The sequence below is a fragment of the Ochlerotatus camptorhynchus genome, unplaced genomic scaffold (assembly GCF_037179485.1).
Source record: "Ochlerotatus camptorhynchus isolate MF236.1 unplaced genomic scaffold, CSIRO-AGI_Acam_v1.1 ptg000035l, whole genome shotgun sequence".
In the NCBI taxonomy this organism is placed as follows: domain Eukaryota; kingdom Metazoa; phylum Arthropoda; class Insecta; order Diptera; family Culicidae; genus Ochlerotatus; species Ochlerotatus camptorhynchus.
This window is the reverse complement of record NW_027040526.1, coordinates 419,917-442,929: the sequence shown is the minus strand read 5'-3', so window position 1 is coordinate 442,929 and position 23,013 is coordinate 419,917. Positions and strand designations below refer to the sequence as shown.

Below are 23,013 nucleotides of genomic sequence, written 5' to 3'. Positions count from 1 at the left end.
CTAAACTGTGGATGGTGACGACGATCTTGTTTTGTGGATGATGCGATGGTGATGAACGTTCTATCGATGTAGTGGTAGAAACAAGAACTTTTAAAATAAAGCAATTGTATTGAGCATTCTATAAAAGTAACGAGCAAACAGCGAAACGGAATGATGAACTAGCAGTTAAATTCATGAATTGATCATGGAAAAGCTTTAAAAACCACGCGGGTCATTTTACTGCATGGGTGAGTTTTGGACTGTTCTACCCTACGAAAAGAAACAAATCTTGATTACTTTTTCGAAGGGACGTATCAGCTTTTGTAAACAATGCATTTGATCGTCGGCTTGGCGTAACTGGTAGCTCGTCCGCGCATACTAACACCACTAACAAATCACTAACTGTTTTCACGATGATGATGGGATGATTTTTGTTTTCATTGGTAAAGGTCAAATATACACACCCTCAGTTTGGAATAGCGAAGTCCGTAAAATTTTACTGGGTTTTAAAATCGTGGATCACCCAGTACCCAGCAACACTTTTCATTACCAAACTGTCTGTGAATAAAATAATAGTCGAAGTGTCAAAAACAACTGTACCTTCAGTAATCCATTAAAGCTGTGTTTGGAAATATCAACTGGAACACCCAGTAATCGTGATCGTTATTTTGTCAGCGTTTATCTGACAAGGCTGTTAGTTTCTATAACTTGTACTGTGTAAGCCAGATCTTGTTTATGTAGTATTGGATATTATTAAAAATATTTTTATATTGCGGAGAAAATACACACATTTATTTTCATGTTCATGTTTACATTTTTTTAGTATTGAAGGGAATATCAAATCGAAAAATTAGTCTGTACTACACAAAAACTTTTCGCCCAAAGTTTTAGTGCTTCCGACCCCCACGAAAAACGGCTTTATGTATTGCACGGTTGACAATAAGCATTGAATACATTTAATGATTTACACCCCATAATGAAGCATTCCATGAGATTCCTTTGCATAAAGTAGGAAATAACAATGGTAAAACATTTCCGGGAGATCACGCCATCGGTGGTATCATTGTTGTTGTTGGTGTGCCATGATTAAGAGTTGGAATGAGATCGTTGAGTTGTGCGATTGTAAAACAGAATTCGCGAATCAAACAAAAAATGACATTTTAAAAGTACAATTCATGCTTGGTTCAGTAAAAATAAATGATTACTTTGTGTACAGTAATTAGTTTTACTTACTTTTCGTACACTACAAACCAATTATACATATACATAAAATTTTCTCAGTAATTTAGGATTCTGTCTTCAGTGTTTTGTCATGAACGCTACCGAAGTTCAGTTTGTATTTACAGAACGTCGGTAATTCCACAAATTTGAACTGAATTTTCTGCAAACGCATTGCTTTACAGTTCAAGCCTAGTAAAAAACACTAAGCCAAACAACTAGATTAGTGCGCATGACTAAACCGTCAGTCCAATACAAAATTAGCCCTAAGCCAATGCAGAGAGAATCAATTTTAACGGATCGTAAAGCTTTTGTAGCCTCATAAAAAACAAAATTATGAAAATAAAAAGTTAAATTTTTGCTTGGTAGCATAGCTGATCTTTGCCATTATATTTGATAGATCTCACGCGATATTTAAAAAAATGCTTTTGACATCGTCACTGGAAGAATTGACTCGTTAAAATCTCATTAATTGATTCACCTGGTAATAAAAGGTATAATTTCCTCGTGATGTCCATGATGCTTGATTATTATCACGACTTCAAGGATTTATTTTCCATTTTCTCAGAAATTTAGCTATTTACAATGCCCATGTCCACTGACTGCATACTCTCTGTCAAATGGTATGGTATTTTTGAAGATCATTTTTTTTTTTCAATATTTCCGTGTCGAGATTTTGCAGCACTGCTTGGTATTTGAGGAGGTTTTCACAAAACAAAAGCCTTCCCAGATAATCTTTTTCAGCACTGCATGTGAGCTTAACCCCCTCGTGAATTTTCCTTCAAACGCCATCGTTGAGAACTATCGAGCGATCTCAGTAACCCGTCGTGGCAAAGCATCTTGTATCGAAGATTTGTTTTTCGCATTTCCAGCAAACGATTTTTGTACGTTTTCCGTTTGTCCAACCGACAAAGCCGTTCACTACAATTCACCACTCGAGGCACTATTCATGGCATAACCTTGTACCCGTTACCTATTCTAGTACATAACCATAATCAAGCTGCTTGTTGTTTGTTTGCTTGCAATGGACAGAGGTTGATTTGGGCAATTATGTGTTCGGTTGGGTTCCATCCGAAATGTTGGGAGTTGAGTGGAGTGAGGGAAAGCAATTTCAGCATGCTATTGCTTCACTATGTTGATCCTTTGAAACATCCACAAACGCATTAGCGGCAAGAGGTGGTGCCAATATTCATCAAACTTACAGGTTATACGGATTGCACAGTTTGTCGAATTATCTTATCAAAAATATAACAAAACCTCATAACTGATCAGTTCCAGGCGTATCCCATGACGATGTGTAGATTTTGCTCTACTCTTGTACACATACTCTAGGCAAAGCAGTGTGGGAAGGGGGAAGGCACAAAACCTCGTGGAAGCCAATTTAAAAGGACAAAAATCGATTAGTACTTTGGTTTCATATCGAAAAACATTGGAAACGAGACCCTCAGCACCATTTAAAGGGAAACAAAATCTCTACATGGCCGCTTGTGTGTTTTTGGCAATTTGCTCAACCTTAAGCTGGACGAGCCTTGGATGGTGCTTCAAAGTGCAAAATTTCCTTCCAACAAGCATGATTGAGATACAGTAATCCCTCAATTGATGCGGTGGGTGGTACCATCCATCCATCACTATTTATCGGCTATCCTTCAATCAATTGAGCTGATTTTTTGTAGATAACTAGTTTATGGTTGACACTAATCACATATTAAAAAATCAGCGCAATTGGTTGAAGGACAGCAGAGAAACAGCGGTGGGTGGACGGTACCACCCATCGCATGAATGGAGGGATTACTGTAATTTTTTGGGCTGGTGCAGGCAACATTGCGATGGTAATCCTTTCAAATGGATTCTTATTTTTTGCTGCGAAAAGTATGCTCATCGGTGCATCGCTTTCTGGAACCACATTGGTATGAATCGATTCCACTGGATCCTATAGAGCAATTATCTGTTCTTCACTAGGGCTTTGCCTGGAATGGTTCTTAGTAATTATTTCTGCTTCAGGTATTTCGACAGCATGTCAGTAATGTACGATGATAGTTGTTGCATTGAATTATTGGCATTATCGAGGAACCGTGTTTCCCGGAAAATACGGAACGATACATCGCATCCGGTGGAATTTATGTCATTGATTTTCATTCAATTTATTAGGTTAATTGTAAAAAAATGTTTCATTATATAAAAAGATTAAAATCATGATGCATTACGGTCGTTAACGTTTTCTGGCATTTATTAACTTTTTTAATTTAAATCAGTGCTAAAACGTTATGTATTGACACAGAGCATTAGAGCAACAATCAAAGAGCTGATCGTGGCTGGCAAATTTCAATTTCAATAAATAAACCACACTCGAAAAAAAAAGCCGAAAAACAGGAATCGTTTCAATCCAAAACGATTTCATTGGTATTTGTTGTATGCTACTTTTACACACTTGGAGGTACATAATGTTGTACATAATTACGTCAACGTAAATAAACATAATTTCAGTGCTTTAAGAGCTAAAAGTAAACAATACGGCGGAAACTTCCGCTCCACGAAATTTATGATTTATTTGAATATCAAAAGTGACGCTCATATATGTCAGTCTTATGCCGCGGATACACTTGTATGACAAACTATGAACATGAGCATTATTTGTATAATACATTATGAGTACATCCTAAACTTTGAGAATGGATGTGTTCATAATCTATTATAGAAATAATGCTCATGGTCACAGTTTATCATACAAGTCTATCCGCGGCATTAGTACACCAGCACGTATATGAGTTTTTCGTAGTGTGCATATAAGTGGTGGTTCAAAATATCGATTTTACTTCAGCTAGTTTAATCGATTCCAAATCAGATCATTCTCCCAAAGCTTGAGCTCATTTAGGTGCGATATCATACTGCACTGACTCTTTGAAGTTTATTTGGGGGTGAAGTTTATAATTAACGGGGCCCCCGGACAGTCGGGTAAGATGAACAGTTGATTGTTTGATTGATTTCTCTACCGACGACGTTATGAACATTTCAATGTGCATTTTCTAAGGTTGTTAAGGGGCTGTTCATAAACTACGTAGACAGTTTTTTTGGGATTCTTGACCCACCCTCCCCCTGCGTAGACAATTTTTCCATACAACAATTTTAAAATTAATATGGGCCGTGGATAATTGTCAACCCCCCTCCCCCTCTAAACTGTCTACGTAGTTTATGAACAGCCCCTAAGCACCAAAACAGTAAAATACTTACGGCAATATTTACTATCCTGTTCCTGCATCACTTTTTGATTGTTTGTTGAAATCAATAATTAATTTCTGTTTATACGCTTGCAAATAAAGGTATTCATTACTGTATAATGCCACGATAATCATACAAATTAGGTAAATTTTTATAATAATGTGGAAACATAAAATTTTAAAGATTTTCTGTCTTACCACCCCCAGCACCAGTCCGTTTCACCCGCACCTAAAAAAGTTAAGTATTTTTCGACCATTATTTTTATTAAAAAAAGTACCAATTGCTAAGATTTAAAATATATAAGTTTTTTCCTTTAGCATAGATTAATGTTACAGAATTCTGATATTATTTATTGACGATAAAACAACGTATCCATCTTACCCTGATTTCCCTTGCTATGGAAAAGGTGAACCTTTTGGTGTTAACGTCCCAGACTTTCGGCAATGGTCTAGTAGTATGCTTGCTATCTGTACTTAAAAGAAATTTTCTCCTCTACAACTTCGCTCACTTTTTAACAACAAAAAATCATTCTTTTCACCTTTTTCCATTCACCTACTATAAAAATTGTATCAGTCAGTGAGAAAAAATGGCTTAAACTGCTGTAATTTATCTTAAGAAGCATTTTCTGAGGGGAATTCATTTGGTTTCGCTTGGCCTTTGCTACTTTCTTCAACTTATATGAAATTTGAACAACAAACTAATGAAGCGAATTTAGAAAAAAAAATCTGTGCAATTTTTCGACGAAATTTATTTTATTCACATTTAACCAACGGGCACAGCCAGAGGGCGGCAAATGCCTTACCCTTATTCAGTACCAAAATAAAATTACAGAATAAGGTAAAATTTGTGTTAGTATAATAATAAGCTCATTAATGTTCTTAAATTACCGATCTCGGCGGATCCTTGAATTTCAGACTTATTCTGATTTACAAAATCATTATAATACAAAAAATATTATATTATTAGGTCACTTGGCGAAACCGCTATTGCAATTTTTGAATTCAGGAAAGTGAGATTGTATTTGGAAATTTATTTAGAAATCATGAGGTAGAAAGAAAAATAACAGAAGATTTAGAAATATGTTCCATACTTACAAAAAATTAGAAGTTGTTGAACTTGCAAAAAAAACTCCACGATTCTGGATTTGAAAACTTAATCAAGATTCTGGGCCCTGGAAAATATCTTAGATGAGCTTGCATTAAGAATATTGTAAAGAAATTCAATAATGATTGGGATACTTCCAAAAGTAATCTGAAGAGATTTCCTATGGAAGGTTGGAAATTATGTTTAAGGAATCAAGTAAATAATTCAAATAAATCATTAGAAAATTCCATGAATATTTTTTGCAGGAGCCTAGGCAAATTTTGAGGAGAAATTCTACTCCAAACGAATTCTGAATGCACAGATAATTGGGATACGAACCGATATTGACATACTGATTATTTATCAAAATTGTATTTTGTGCAAAACATGACACGTTTGTTAAAATCATCGTCTATAAATAACATCGGTATCTGAATCTGATGATAGTTTCATTTTTTATCAATAGGTAGAGATCGTTTTTCAAATTTTCAGCAGCATTCCAAGGTAAATCCTATTCCTAGGAAAAAGTAGTAGTAATTATGATTAGAACGTAGTTCTGACTCAAAACATCTGTGAAGCTTTCCATGGGGGCTGTTAAGAGAATTCCAATCTAATTTAGAAAAAAAAGCAACAGAAATTTGTAAATAATTCTACCGTAAGCTAGAAACAAATTCCAAGAAAGCTTTTATTAGAACAAAGAATTATGAACAAAATTCTTTTGATAATTCTAAAGAAACTTTGATAAGTATTATTCCAAGAAAGTTTTAAGAAGAATTCAGTTGGAGTAGGTATTGGCAATAAATTTAAACATACTTAAAATAATTACAAATGATTTTATATAAACAATGAATTTACGCCCTTAACTGTGGAATGAAAATATTACAAATTCTTAAAACAAAACTCTTGGAAAAATTCACATTAAATTGTGGAATGTTTTACGCTAATCAGAAACACAATTGTTTGTACCCATGAGATACAAACAGTTAGATTTTATTTTGGCCGCCTCATGAAGTCTCATGGGCTACTGTATAAGCACGTACCTACATCCTCAAATGCTTTTCTTTCCTTTTTGCAATAGGCGCTCTTGTTGGTGAAGAAATGTTGCTCCCCCATCGTGATAAAACGAACGTTTGATCAAATTACACCAAACATAAATAAAACATATATATTGACCCTAGCATGCTAACGTTCATAGTTTATAACTTATAACTTCAGGGATATTCCGAGAAGTTTTGGAGACTTCAAACTTTTAGGGAACATTGGTGATCCGTCAAAACAAGTTCCGAAAAATTCGGGATTGTTCCTAGAATTTCAGGAAATTTTAGGAGGTTCCTGTAATTTCAGGAAGTCCAAAAACTGAGAAGTTGAAAAACATTTCAGGCCAGTTATTTTCAGGGAAGTAAAGCCGTTGGACCCCGAGTCATGCGTTGATGGGTCTATACGAAGGGTCCAGGTGTGGGAGCTGCCTTCCTGGAAATAGGCGGAAGCTTGAAAAAAGTTCTGAGAAATTATGGGAAGTCTAGAGAACAGAAGGACTATTTCCATAATTTAAGGGCCGTTCCAATAACTCAGGGAAGCATTGAAACGTCTAGAATTTTAGGGAAGTCACGTCAAATAACTGAAAAATGAGCGGTGTTTTTGCAAGCGCTTAAAACAGAAAATATCACTCTAATTTATTCGAGTTATAATTGTATGTCAAGGTCAAAAAGGGCCAAATATATCCAAGGAAATTGATGATAGAAATTATGTTTCAATAGTGTGTTTTTGCAAGTGCACTCAGTGCACCAACGCGACTGCTAGAAGATTTGAAGATCTTGAAGAATTAGTGCTGATACATTTTGTTCTTGATTTTCCTTATGATTTTCCTCCACCATGAACGTTTTCGTGGAAAACGATCTTTCTACGATGCTTTGTTCATGAGTTATTAATTTCAACGCAAGTCTTGTTCAAGAAAATCCAAAAACATCAACTAAAATTTTCCGGCAACATAACGACTCCTATTGTTTTTTATTCCCTCATTTAATCAACTCTGCCTATGCTTCACATTTAATAAAATCTTCCTTTCTAAATCTTTCTCTTTCATGTATGGTATCACTGATACATTTTAACAGCTACAGTTTTGAAGCCAACTTTTCAAATTTAAAAACAGAAATAAAAAATATAAATATTTCATTAACCATACTAGCATCATCAAAGTTGCCGAAACTTTATTTAACACTTTCCTTTGGAGAAAGTTTTCGCATATATGTATTTTGGAAAGAAGTGCTAACACAAAATATGTTTCATACAGCCTAACATTATCGAAACCGTAATAAAAAGTATGTGTTTAAAATCAATAGTATTTTCAACGTTTTTCAATAGTTGAACGAGAATAATGATCACACGGAGAAGCTTAAATAGGAAGTGCCTATTTAATGTTAGATTGACAAACATGAGACGGATCGACGAAGTTGTGGATCACCTGGGAAGGAGAGGGTTTTTTTTTTTTTTTTTTTTCCTTTGGTTTGTTTTTTTCCGTCGATCTTTTTTTCCGTGCTGAGCACCAATGCTACCGAAGTGCCAGGAAGGCAGCTCCCATACCTGGACCCTACCTATCGACCCATCAACTCATGAACCGGGGACCAACGGCTTTACTTCCCATCCGAAGGAAGGCGTGATCAGAGATGTTATGCCTCAGAACATCCCGGCGGCGCCGACTGGGATTGAACCCAGGCCTTCTGGGGTGAGAGGTAATCACGCTTACCACTACACCACCGGCGCCGTTGAAGGAGAGGGTTAAACTAGTTTATTTTGTTGAGCTTGCTTCACTTCACTTATGGGCCCTAGACTGTGATACCAACTATAGCAAGGAGCTTTCCAAGTACAAACTTTTTACTGAAGACTCGAAAATGATACTTGCTTTGTAGACCACACCCCAACATGTTCTGGCTGCCTCGAGAGAAGAGGATAATACCTAACATAAACAAAATCCTGCCCACATAACCAGGCTATAGATCATTGAGTGTCAAACGCAATTTTAACCAGATGTTTTTATTTTCAATTGCAACCCTACTTAACACATTCTATTTGCACAATCTGCGACCGGGCACAGTAATTGCTCGGCGTTGGTTTGTGGTTGATGTGCACAAATCGATCAGCTGATGGCCTTAATGCATAATTAATTCAATCAATTTAAATTCCACATTCGAACCGACTGAAACTCGTGGAAAACTAAAATTGATTGATTCCACTTTCCAGAATCCGGTATCCATCATTCGTGAATTAAATTTCTGACAGGAAAATGGTGGCAAAGATGAGGACAACAGTAAGATTTGCCGCCGTCGTAAAACATTGGTTCTTGCTGATATCGGTGTACGGGTTAATTATTAACGCCTTCATTTTCTCCCGCTTGGTCTGGTGATAAATTATCGCAACAACGATTCGATATGGAGCAAAAAGAGGGAACAGAACAGAACTTAACGGATCTGAGTTTAGTCCTACTACTAGTGTTCGGCATGCTGGTAGTGCAATTTATTATTCACATCTCTTCTCGTTCCGCGTGTATAAAATCCTTGAATGAAGGGAAGAGTCATTTTCAGGATACGAGTGAATGGGGTTGAGAAGACTCTTGTTGTCTGTTGTGCAGTACCTTTCCTATGTATTATTTACACATTTATTTATTTATAATTTATTTATACCTAAATACGCCCATCAATTATGAATTAATTGATAACGGTTCTTGGCGTTCCACTTGGGTGATACTTACTTGGCGGTGCCGCTTTCGATTCGTTTCAAATTCGACCCTACAGCTGTTGTTCGTGCTGCTGTTGTTCGGCAGCAGGACTTGGGGGCTGATGCTGATGCTGCTGCTGTTGTTGGTGGTTATGGTGATGGTGGTAGTGATGGTGATGGTGGTGCTGGTGCTGGTGCTCGCATCGAGATTGCTCCTCGATGGCAAAGGATACTTAACGTCACACCCGCAGTTCGTCCATCGCACTCTGGGCTTGATTAGAGGTGGCAAGGTTGGACTTGACGCAGCTCTTCTTCGTCAATGTGCCACAATTGCTTCCAATTAGCTGGAGCGCATGTTGCGAGAGAATTGTCCCGTCTGGAACTGATTTTATGTGCTTGGGAGGCGGTGGCGCCCGCTGTGGTAGATCGGCAAACTCCGGAGGTGGCATCTGGTGATGCTGTAAGGCATGATGATGGCCCAGTATAGTTGACGGATCGCTCTTTGTGTGGATGGTGAGGCTCTCCAGCTCTCCACAGATATTGTTCGGCATCTGACCGTTCTCGTTTCGCTTCTTACTGTTTCTCGGTTCGTTTAACCTTGTTTTGTCTCGTTGGTAGTAAACACCAGCGAAAATCAGCACGTTCAGTATCAGTAAACTACATCCGATTGCTATCGTCACGCTCAGGGCAGTGCTGTAGGCAGCGAAACCGTCCTCTTGCGACGAGCTGCCACTATCTTCGTCTGTCCCTTCAGAGGATTCTGCCGTCACCGGAATCGGCTTATGAACGTTCTGACGGCTAGTGCTATTGTTAATCCCGTAAGTGGAAAAATTCAACAGCGAAAACACTTGTGTGGTTAAAAAGGAAAAATTGGAATTGGCATTCAAAGGATCCCGCTGGGGAGGATTTAGCGGTTTTACTGTCGGCACTGGGACGTTCTCATCTTCGTCATCTTCGAGCTCGTGGTGTGAACTGGGCACATCATCGCCACCGGGTTTATGCAAATCTGGCACCAGATTCAACCAAAACGACAACCGATGCGCCCGGTAATGGTTTTTCAGCTTCGGCTTGGTATCTAAACGATAAATAATCATAAAAAGTCATGAATTCAATCGCGGGTTCATTGCAAACATTCAACCAGTCAACACATAAATAACAAATAATAGGGGCATTCCATCGTTATCTACATATCAGAGTATTAATAATATAAATGGTGTTTAAAAAATGTGGTGGAAATAAAATCGAAACAACACAAATACAGTTACCAATTTCTCAAAATATTGTGAGGAGGGAAAATGCACCAGATTGAAACTAGAGCTATGACGGCTGATACGGTCACTCTCAGGGAAGTAACTTATGCAATTAACGCACAATTGTATGAATCGTTCAGAATTTTCCTGGTAATTGATCCATTCGGCATGTTTTACCATCGACATACACACAAAGAACGCCGTTGTACCATAGAGGTAACTCTAAGATCAAAAGGTCCCGAAGAAACGTGCTCAACTTTTTGGCTCAGCTCTGGAACTCTCTTCGGTCCCAAACTAATCGATGCACCCCTCGAAACATAGGAAAATCCAAGAACCCCTCATTTTATCTGTATATATTTCAAAGCGAATAAAAAAAACATAGTGTAGTTAGTACACCCCCCGAGCATCTAGACAGAAAACCTTAGTTTCACGTACCCACTTGCAAATTGTAGATGTCTCCACCGTACGTAAACAATGGGGTCATCCATCGTTGGTGGCACAACTTTTTTCACATCAGAAAACATGTTTTTGTTTCACTTCATGTGGACGTCGAAAGCAAACCAAGAATAAATTTTGAGTGAGACGTATTACGGGTGTTGCACATTTTAGATCATGATGCTGTCAACAACCATCGAAATATGTTGATCAAATTATGCATTGATTTCTATCTTAAATATCGACTGGAGCAGTACGCCCAAAACTTCGGTGGGATCAAGATTTCACTACGTAAAAAACTTACTAAACTGATACTGTTCCGTGGAGAATGAAGGAGAATTGATTACTGTATAGTTCAATAAACGTCACAATAAAAAAAAACTTTATTAATCCACCAGTGGTGTGATCTGGCACTTCTTAATTCTGTAAATTCTGATATTCTTTTTAAAAATTACCCCGAAAGCACCACCCTAATAAAAATGTTCCATACACGAACCATAACCCAAATGGTTTAACCATATGACACATAGTTCGGAACCTGCACAGGTTTTTAAGCATATACAAATACATATAAGAAAATTGTCTTACGCGCTCTCTCACACACATAAATAGACAGACATTTTCCGATCCCGTCATGCTGAGTCGATTGGAAGACTATTAGAAAAAAATATCAATGTTTTTATAAAAAGCTAAAAAAAAAAACAAAAAACCTAAAAACCGGAAAAAAAAGAAAATAAGACCAATTGTAAATTTACTCCACCATTATTCGATTTGACAGAACCAGAGTACCAGAATTTTCGGGGTACATTAGCATTACACTGGAGCTGTTTAGTTGCTCCCGGGGTGAGTTAGTAGTACTAAAATTTCGACTAGAATTGAGTACGCTTCGGCAACCCGAAATCAGCAGCGTGCGCATGTTTTATTTCAAGAAAAGCACTGGTAAAATGCGTTTGCTCAGTCGTAAAAAAATATTCAGATTGAAGCTAAAATACTAAGGAATCGTTTGAATGCACTCAGCGAATTGTTTTGGTGATAAAATGCAGTGAGATTAACGCTTCGCTAATTGTATTCAGAAATGGTTAGTCTTTCAACTTCAATCTGATTAGATTTAACGGTGGTAGATCACTTTTTCGTGGTGCATTACTGGTATAAGATCTACCACGGCCCTAAGCTCTTCTTGTTGACGGTAATAAGCCTCGGTTTTGATATTGAAAACAAGAAAAGGTTTGGGTCAGGGTTCTGCTGCATGGTCTAATTAGACGCATTTCGCGCCAAATCGAATCGAAGCTGGCAGCACCCTCTCAGATTTCAATAAAATTTTCTGGATGTGTAGACTTTGACTAAATAAGCACTTTTGCTTACTCAGTTTTTCCAAAATTTATCTAGACTAACATTTGAGAAGAGCCAAACTTTTTCTGCCGATTTTTTTCAAAAAAAATATTATGGAAAAATATGTTGTATGGATAACTTTTAGTAAATTGACCAACTTATCGAAAAAAAAATACTGAAAAAAATTTCATTTGAGACCTACACTGAAAAAAATTGATTTTTAAAATTCAAAGTCGATTTAAAAAAAAAAATGGCCATGTTTGATTTGGATGAAACTTTAAGCTCAAGATAGGTAATTATGTTTACTACCATCCGTCCATACATCGCGAGATGGGCACTTTTAAGTAAAAAAAGTTTTTCTGGCTCTGATTGTGAACGATTTAGGTAGAATTTTTAGGTAACTATTTAGCTTTTAGCCCAACTTTGCTTTTACGAATACACAAAAGACTTTGAATTTGAGGTGGATTCTGGTACGGAATTACAGGCTGCTATTTTGAGCAACTCATAAAGGAATTCCGTTAAGAGGTTCCAAAAATTTAAAGATTAAAAATTACATTTAGGTATTTGTCAACAAAAGTAGATAGTAAGTTAAAGATGTTATAGTATGATTTTTGCTACATTTTTGTTTTTTTTTTAGTTAATTATTCTTGAACGCAGTTAAAACTAGGAGATGAGGAAGAAATATAATCATTTGTTGAAAACACACATAAACACACACACAGTGAAAAATACTTCCACGGATACTTTCAATACTGTCATAGATAAGAACATATACGTTGAGACAACACCTATAATGACAATGGCAACTGACAAACGTAAAGACATCGACAAAGACAATGGCACTGACTGACACTGATTCTCAAACATTTCAAAAAGATCATGATTAAGAAGGTATTGCAAAACATGGTCCTCTGTACGTTTACTTTCCATCTTTTACTACAACTATTACTACTGTTACTCCGACTATCCCCTACTTTAAACACTAATCTTCCCTATCCGGCATCTTAAGCAGGATTCACTTGATCCCTGTGATTATTATTCTGTGGTTCCAAATCTTTACCTCTACCCTTGTGCTGTATGGACAGTGGTTTTTCACTGGAGACCAGGCCTTATGACCCCCTTCTGTGCTTGAAAATGAAAATGAAATGGATGAACTCAATTACTTTGTTCTGAAAAAAATTCAGAAAACAGCCAAACTGGTTGTCCCATCACAAGAAGCAATGGTACGAGGCAATTTTAAAACGGGTTTATCTCGGCTTGATTTCTGTTATGGGACGGACTTGCTAGGAGCGGTAGTGCAGTATTCAAAAGTTAGCATTTATTGTGATACTGAAGAATCTGGTGTTAAAATTTCTAAAAAAAGTTGTGGTTACGTACTGCGTATTTCGTTGCGAAATAGTCAAAAATACGCCTAAACGTGGGCAATAAACGAGAGTAAATAATTTTTATGATACGAAATCGATTCTGAAACCAGATTTCGTTAAAATGAACGAATTCAGCGACCCAAAATTAAGAAAAAAAAAGAATTTTGCTCAACACAGCACCAGAAAACTCCAGAGCAGTACCAGATTCCTATAGGATTTATAAAACCAGTTAAATGCTGCATATTTTAACATTTCCACGAAATGGTACATTTAGAGTGCATCGTTTATTTGGGAAAATGTTTTAAAACTACTATTTCAACTACTAAGAACTTACATACAATATCATAAAAAAAATTTATTGAGAAACGAAAATTGAACCGTATAGCGATCAACTTCATCCTACTTTACGGTACCTCATGTCCGGAATCTTTAATCTGAACACTTTTTAGTTTGAACCCCGCTAATCTGCACACCGTGCAAACTAAAAATTGCTCAAGCGTCATTCAACACATGCTATGGAGAAAAGAAATGGAATGCGGTATCAAAACAAAACGGCTAAAAGCTAAATAGTTACCTAAAAATTCGACCTAAATCGTTCACAACCAGAGCCGGATCACTGATGAAAACCAAAACTACAACCATGAAAAACGTATCGAAATTTTCGAAGGCGAACACTCCGCAACCTATTCTTGCTACTGATTCTGTCCAATTGTTAGATATCCAAATTATAGTCATCCGAAAATATATTATTGAATATATGGTTTATTTTTTTTTGCATAACTACTATTTACGATAATTACATGAAAGAAATAAAATATAAACTACAAACAAAACGTGACTACTGAAATCTCAAAAAGATATTCTCACAAATGTAGTTCACGCAACCAGGCCTGCCTCCACTCACTCGCCACCCTGCAAATGTTAGACACAAGGAGAGGCCGAAAGGCAAGCGTTTGACACACAAAACCCGCCAAATCCACCTGCAGATAGTCACAATCAACGATTCTACTAATCGCGAGCGCAAACTCTGAGTGAACGCTCAAGAATCATAAAAACGCTGACTGTGACACTCCGAAAGCGAAACTAACAGGTTCTATGCGTCAAACACCTACCATCCAATCTCCTCCCGTATCCAACAAGTACAAATGTTCACTACAACATCCAACGAATCCAAAACCCCGAAAATCACTCCTCTATAGCAAGTGAGTGGATACACTTTTTCTACCTATCTTTCTATTAGGCCTGTGGACATGTGTTAGCTTCGAAACTTCGAACCAAACTCAATCAGATCACAAGAAACAACAACAAAACTTAAGTAACAAAAAAACAAGTAAAATAAATATTGATTATTTTACGCAAAAACGAGCAAGTAATATTAAATCACTTGTACCGTATCCTAATGGTAATTGACTGTAACAAAAACAATATGCTAAAATAAAATAAAATTTTAATAAAATGATATGCAAAATTAACTATAAGGTCATTGCTTTATTGGTGAGAAGTTTCTAATAAGCCCTCCCAGTTCCTCTGTTTACAGAACAAATCTGATACTATAATCAGAATTGCTCAGTCTGCATGAAGTAGCCGATTTCATCAAGGAAGTTCTATTAACAACCAAGAATTAATCGTTTGAGGCATACTGAAGCATTATGAAGGTGATATGTGTCACTATGGAAAATCATCATCGTTGCAAATATAAAGAGATTACATAACCCTTTGCTTCAGTACCGTCAACCTCCATGTCCATGGGGAGAGGAATACATCCCAAGATTCTTTTCGATATAATATTATGATGATTCCAGGAGATCACTGAAGCTTTATTCAATAATTATAAATGAAATTCGCTTGAATTCTCCTGATAATTATAATACAATTCACTTCCTAAATTGTATGGAAATTTTTGACAGACTTTTAATGAAGTTCTTTTCTAATTGCAAGGGTAACTTACTAATGTTGAGTCAAACTATTTTTTTTTTACTTTATGAATTGATACAAGAACACCAAATAGAACATGTGGTGGTTGAGTGTGATGCGAGAATGGTGAAACACATCCCGCTTACTAGGGGAGTTGGACCACCTCTATCACATCACTGTTTCGTATGATTGATGAGGGTAGCATCAAGTCTACGGTAGCATAGTGGTAGAGTGCCCGTCTAGCGTTCGATTCCCACCTGTAGGCAGTGGATGTTTTCACCATTTTAGTCACATATCTCACCACCCAAATACATGTTCTTCTCTAAATTCTTCAGAACATTCACTTGGAATTCTTCTTAGAATAGTCAGATTCACGAGTCTAATTTTATTATAATTTATGGTAGAAGATCGGCTGAAACTTGCTCGAATATGCGATAAATTCTGATTAAACTCTTCAGAAAACTCTTAAACATGATAAGTTTTGTGGATCCTGAAATCCTCTCGATAATCGTCGTGGTTTTTCCCACAGAATGTTTTAACAATTCTACTTTTAACGCATACAATTGCCTTTGAATTCTAGTTAAAACCTCTTGAATTCATTTTGAAATCTTCTCTTAAAAGTTATTCAAAGTGTTTTAACCTGAAAATCCAGTTAAAGAGTCTCGACATTTTTTCCAGGTCCAGATAGTTAGTTGTTTCCGGTTTTTTTTTCTATCGAAATATACGGACTTTTCCCGGTGGTGTCCTTGAAGAGTGGACACCACCAGTTTTCTATAAATCTGGTTCAGAAAGGAAGAGGAATGACGTTCCTCATGCCAATTTATACTTTTATGAATTTCAACCACTTTTTCTGAAAATTATTATGAAGTAAATAAAAGATCGAATTATGGATAAATATTTTTATTAAAATCATTGCCATCCAAACTTTGAAATAAATTGGAGTGAGGGAGGGTAGGGGGTTATGCTAACGTGGTGTAATTCAAGAAATTGTGACAATATGTGAAAGAAGTGGGAGGAAATAAATTTTTGGGCAAATTTAAGTGACATAATTAATCAAAGCTTAGTAGTTGTCAAATCTCCACAACTCGATATTCTATAAGTCTTTATTTTCTATAACTCGATCGATACAGAAATCGCTTCGTTTTTCGTACTCTCTGTAAGTTGATATTAACAAAAATCGATGCCTCCTTTGGTCGATATTCTACATCGAAAAAATCCTGATGATATACTTAAACATCCACACGGTCCTCCACACCGATTCAATTTCGGTAAAATTGGAGAGTTTTCAGGAAAAACTTCTCGAATATGAGGTTAATGGATAAAGGTTTCGCTCGGCCTATTAGTATACTCAGAGTGAGTAAATGTTCTAATATTCTCTCGTTTTCTATGAATTATTACCGGAAAATTTAACACATTTGAGTAAATCAACTTTTTCCGTGCATGTACGTAAACTTTAATTTCTTTTCACGCAAATTAGGATCTTTCGAAATATTGTATACCAAAATAAACGCAGTTATGCAATATTTGGAATAATATATAAAATATCTCATAACTTTACTTGATTCATAAAGCAAATTTGTATGATTGATGAAGCCCCATTTATGTGCATCATAAGTTAGCAGAAATTTACACTATTGTTTTAAACTGTGTATGGAGTGTTATTTTTAAAGTTATTTTGAATCTATTAGTCGATATGGCAGTTGCTCACCAAATGACAAATCGATCTGTTGCGACCATCACCGATTTGCATGAAAGAAATTGTGTTATGGTATGTTAAAAATATATATATATATATATTAAAAAAAAAGCTTTTGCTCTATGATTTTTGAAAAAAAAATTAGTGTCCAACTTAAAATTTTCACAAAATATAGTATTCTTTATTTGCTTTTTGATGAAAAATCGTTTTAAGTTTTAACACTTTTTTTAAAATTTTAATATCAAAATTACTTCAAAACTATATCCGTGTATATTTTTCCTGGAGAAGAATTATTTTTTCTTATAACTTTGCCTCAAACGTTATTTAAAATGGAAGTTACGTTTTCGAGTAATGGTTTGTAGGAAAAATATAATAAACGCATTTTTAAAGTTTTTGCGAGCGTCAAAATGACTGAATTTTAGAAAAAAATGTGAACTATTTACCATAAAAAAATCAATTTTGCAAAGTTTCATGCAAATCGGAGATGGTCGAGTTTGAAAATAAATTTAATTTTTTTCTTTTTGGTCTGGAAATGCTCTCTGTAATTTTAAAATTAAATGCTTTGTAAACATGATAACTGGTGGTCATATTGAGTATCCAGGACGAGGAAATGGTTCGTACCATTAATTTATACCTAAAACTATCATGACTGAGGCAAATCAAACCGGTTTTATTGAGACTCAGGGCGATAGTGTTACATCCAAAAATATTGCAGATGCTCTAAGAGCAGTGATCAACAACAGTTTAGAAATGGTAGATCAAATCTCATCAGTTTAAAAATAGCTCAATCATTTGTTGTTATATTCAACTGCATCCACACCTGGCATTATTTTCAAGGCAAATGGTTAAAATCCATCATGAAGCAGAACCTTTTATGCGGCACTTTAAATTCCAAGCAATAATACTCCTATTGCGTGTTTTTGTTTATATTGGCTTAATATTCGGAATTAACTAATCAGAACATCCATACATGGATTCTTGGATCATTTTTAGAATTAATTTTGGTAAATGAGGCCAGACATTACAGCAGATTAATTAGTTAGGAATTATTCGTAAAATTATTGACCAACAATAAAACTTTTTTGTTTTGTTTTATAAGATGATAATTCTTCAACTCGATGGTCCCTTCAATATCGAGTTATGGAGAGTTAAACAGAGAAAAGACAATTTACACCAGACTGAACCCATAAAAACTAGGCAACAGACTACACACAACACCCAGTAGACCAGTTGCAAAAAGTTCTACCGGCTGGACCAGGCATCGAACCCTCACTTCGTAGTACTCTGTGAGTTGACTGTATATCACTTCAACCTTCGTTAATTCGACCTTTTATTCTTCAACCTTTTACCATTTGACCTTCTGTCCATTTGACATTTTATTAACAATTTTAGCAGCGCCGATGGTGTAGTGGTAAGCGTGATTGCCTCTCACCTCAAAAGGCCTGGGTTAAATCTCAGTCGGTGCAGCCGGGATTTTCTAAGGCATAAAATCTCTGATCACGCCTTGCTTCGGAAGGGAAGCAAAGCCGTTGGTCCCCGGTCTATGAGAGCTGATGGGTCGATATGTAGGGTTCAGGTGTGTGGGAGCTGCCTCCCTGGCTCAGTACGGAAAACAAGATCAACGGAAAATAAATCAAGGAAAAAAAGTAAACTGTATTAAAACTTTTCAAACAAGGGAGGAGGGGTCTGTTAAAATGTGCCCATGTAATGTAATATTACTATGTTAGAATACCATGAAGGATGTTACTGCTTTCTGCAAAGATATTCAGGAAAACAAGGTCTTCCTATATGGATAGCGTATTGCAGAAATTACACACTACATGGCACCAATTCGAAAATGGTCATCTAGCTGTCACTACACCACCGGTGCAGCTAATTTAGTTTACTTCGCAAAACAATTTAAATGTCAAAAATCCATTAAAACGTCGTTACGATTCGGAAACTTGAATTTGGAGACGAATTTATAGATAGACAACGTAAGTTTTTGTTGGTACAGATGAAGGGCTATCAGTCCCATCCTTACTATATTAAATTTAAGAAATTTTGGATGGAGAAGAGTTTAATCAACGTAAATATGCTCGGGTTATAACACCAGTGAAGCTATTCAAAGTTCCAGAAAACCAGAAACCAGAAAGAAAGTTCGTAGCAGGCATGGAAAATTATTTTCATTCATTTACATTTATTTGCCGCTAACTTTTTTTATCAACAGAATTTTATAAAATGATGAATTAAGCTTAAGTAGGTTTTTATATTAGCTACAATTTTATTCCATTACTCAAATCTGTTTATCTTATGCATGACGCACTAGTAGTTTCTTGGGTCCCATGAATTTTCAAAAAACTATATGACCACCAGAACAGAACAGCTGCAGCAGTTCATGAAAAGAAATGTAATTACCCTCAGTGAGCTCTTCGACATATCACAGATGGACTAGATGTGGTCATAAATCTAAAAGACAACTTGAAATATCCTCGAAGATTAACAAAAGCGGAAAGAATCTATCCCCAAACGCAGCCCTCGCAGTCGAATGGGATACCGGTAATCGTTGAAAAATCCGGAACGGTAAAAGCACTTGCTCAAGGGCAGAAAGGCGGAACGATACGTTTGAGATCATACATTTCCCGTATAATCAGGTTCAATTAATTTCTCAAATATACTTTCACCACATTCTGAATAAGAAATAATGTTTGGTGATGTATCGAAGCGCTACTTAGAGCTAGATTGGCTGCTAACAAACCCATAAGCTATTGAGTGAAATCTATTTACGTAAATCACCTGAGTTCTGCTGTACGGTTTAGCATAAGTGAAGCTCCATCTGCTCCATTACTTCGAATTTTTGGGGCAACAATTTTATCAGTCAGAAGCCATTATGATCGGAAAATTTAACTACAAAATTATATTAAGAAGCTCACAGTTAATTGCCCTAGCAAATGCGAAGTGATGATGAAAATTTCAATAATTTTTCGTAAAATGAATCATCTTTGTATCTTTAATCAAACTAAACCAAAGTAATGGACATGAATATCCTATGAAAGTTCTCCAAACTCTTGGATTATTTCCGATGGAATGACCCATAAAAACAATAAAATACTCCGTACTCACCTAGATTTAGATACTTTTTGTGCACGCTTTCGTATGGCGTCCATTCGATGTTTTTGAATCGCGTTCTATCACGAACGTGGTCGTTTTCGAGTTGCTCGTTTGGATTCCTGCAAAAAGACACAAAGAAAAAAAAAAGAAAGTTTTAGTGATAAATTTCATTCCCAAAGCTCGCCCTCTTCGGTCAAGAGGTGAACCTTTATTGAACGAATGGAGCTCTACTTGTGAAATGGAAATTTGCGTGTCCTTCTTTTCTCCACCTGGTAAGTCTAAAAGCCGGTATATGTACAAGCATATACGAACGTTTCAATTATTTCTGGTGCGGTCCTTTCCTATCCTCGGCGTTTATTGCCATTGAAGCGAATCTTGAATCTCGCTCACACAAACTGTTAAAAGGGTGACATTTAAAGATTGGAGCTCGTTTTGGATAAGTTATACGAGGGGACCCTTTTCCGTTATTTTCAGCACAATCCGCTTTGATGAAAGCTTTGCGGTTTTAAGCTAGCAGACATTTTCACCCGACCAACCCAAATGCGGAAGAGACAGACGCACTCACCCAGGGTGAAATTTAACTCCGCTTGTACTTTATGACCGTGGCAACAAAAAAAAAAAAAAGGGGTAGGTCAAATTTGGTTGTGCAACCAGGCGTTTCTGCGGTAATGTATCATCGGATGAGGCTTTGGTGGACCGTAAATGGGACCATATTTTCCGTCTAACGACAGAGTAAACATTCATCTAAATTAGAATACTGGTTGTATTTCGGTCTTGTTATTGAAGTGAATTATAAACATTATCGTTTATTTATTTTTTCATGTTGGTCAAGGTAGAAAGATAAATCAGCAACATAAATTGTTCGACTCCCTTTTGAGCCTTTGTCATGCTGTAGGTAAAGGTTTTGATTATATGTCTGATATGCGATTTTTTCGCTATGGAAATTTTTTCAACTTCTGCGGGGAAAGGCGCATGAACCGTGGATTGCTCCACTTTCTGAGAGAACCAATATTAATAGAGAAAATTTCACAGGTTTCGGAGAAATTTTACCGAAATCTCAACAGCTGAACTTCGGTAAACAGTTCGGAGATTTTCCAAATCACCGAACAATCTGTGAAATTGAAAAATATTATCTGTCAAAATTATCGAAAGGTTATGTGATTTTTCACAGTATCCGGTATCTTTGCACAGATATACTGTGATTCGTTGAAAAATAAATAAATTTAACGTACGATTCGGCATTTTTTCACAATAACTCTGTAAGCTTAGAAGTTAAAGGCTGACTAAAAGTAAATTGGTACACCCCCCGCGTGCCACTAGCACCCCTCTAGTGTTGAGAATCGAAAATCTTTGACAGTGCTTTGTTTACACTTCTATAGACAACAACTGGTGCAAGTTTGATCAAAGTAGTCTATCGCGTTCAGAAATAACGTCAAATGGAACTCGAAAGAAGAAAACATATTGTGCACATACATCTGGAAAATCCGGAGTGGTCCGGTTCCAAGCTGGCTAAAGTGCTGAAGATGCCTAAAATAACAGTTTGTCGAGTGCTCAAAACCTACAAGAAAACTCTGAGTGTGGAAAGGAATCAGCGGACCTACGAAAAACTGTAACCAGGGATCGTCAGCTGCGCAGCAAGGTGTTGAGGTGCGTTAAAGCCAACCCCGGTCTTTCGATCCGAGATGTGGCCTTCATCTTCAACGATGACATCCCAAGTTCTCATTGCAAAATGCCTGAAGAAGCGTGTGTTGCCGTTCATCCGTAAGCATTGGGGCAAAGTCATCTTTTGGCTCGATTTGGTCAGCTACACCTACTTTAAGGTGGTTCTGGAGTGGTATGCTGGCAACAAGATCGATTTTGTCCCCAAGATAATGAATCCTCCGAATTGCCCGGAATTTCGACCAATCGAAAAATACTGGTCAATTTCGAAGAAAACGACTTCGACGAAGCGGCGGTCAAGGACATCCAGCAAATGCGGCAATATGGAAGAAATGCGCTGATTACGTGTCCGTTTCCGCTGTGCGGGCGCTGATGGGCTCCATCAAGAGGAAGGTTCGAGATTTCGTTTCAACTGGAGAAATGTAGCTATCTTATGCTGCAACTTTGAAATTTTAATAAAACTACTGTAAAGCAACCATTAATGGACTTTTTAAGATTATTGAATCACGAATTACAGGTCTTTTTGTGCGTACCAACTTACTTTTACTCAGCCTTTATTTCTTTCAAGGCAAACAACTTTAATGAAATAAATACTGAAAATCAATACATTTTGTCTAGTGTTCAAAAGTAAAAATACTTTTACTTGTGAATAATTAGTGTTAAAAAATCACTTGAAAACCTTCATTTCGGAAAAGTACAATGGAAGAAAGCATAGTAAGTGGTTTTCTTCTAATGATTGTTAATATTGAAAACCCTTCACATAACCGGGAACATTGGTGTGGCAGAAATACAAATTATCGGCAACTAGAACAAAACATAGTGTTAGTAATACATATATATCATACGTTCGGGACATATCGACGAATTTTTCATTGTTTTTCTACAGAGTTTCCAAAATTTCTTCCATATAACTTCACTTTGGATGACGGATGACATTACACATTGTGTGCAAAAACAACAGAAACTGAAACTGTTTAATATGGGACGCTTTCGACTGTAATTATGGCTGACAACTGTATTTACAGAAGTTAGGTGAAAAAACAGCATTCGGTAAAAAATTGATTCGTCA

The 23,013-nt window shown here is 36.4% G+C and overlaps 1 protein-coding gene across 2 annotated transcripts in view; it reads right to left on the bottom strand.

Annotated features, from left to right (window-relative positions):
- Window positions 1–8,299: 8,299 nt before the first annotated feature.
- The window catches only part of Nlg3 (Neuroligin 3), a 199,656-nt gene continuing 184,942 nt past the window's right edge, over window positions 8,300–23,013 (bottom strand). The window contains exons 10-12 of one of the 2 annotated variants that reach the window (XR_010518351.1): window positions 20,298–20,404; window positions 9,242–10,282; window positions 8,300–9,129 (exon numbers count right to left, since the gene is read on the bottom strand). Coding sequence is in view for 1 of the 2 variants with exons in the window: in XM_065231927.1 (XP_065087999.1) it covers window positions 9,447–10,282; window positions 20,298–20,404 (943 nt within the window). In the remaining variant the exon portion in view is untranslated. Of the gene's footprint in view, window positions 10,283–20,297; window positions 20,405–23,013 lie in introns of both variants that reach the window. The other variant, XM_065231927.1, reaches the window with a different exon arrangement.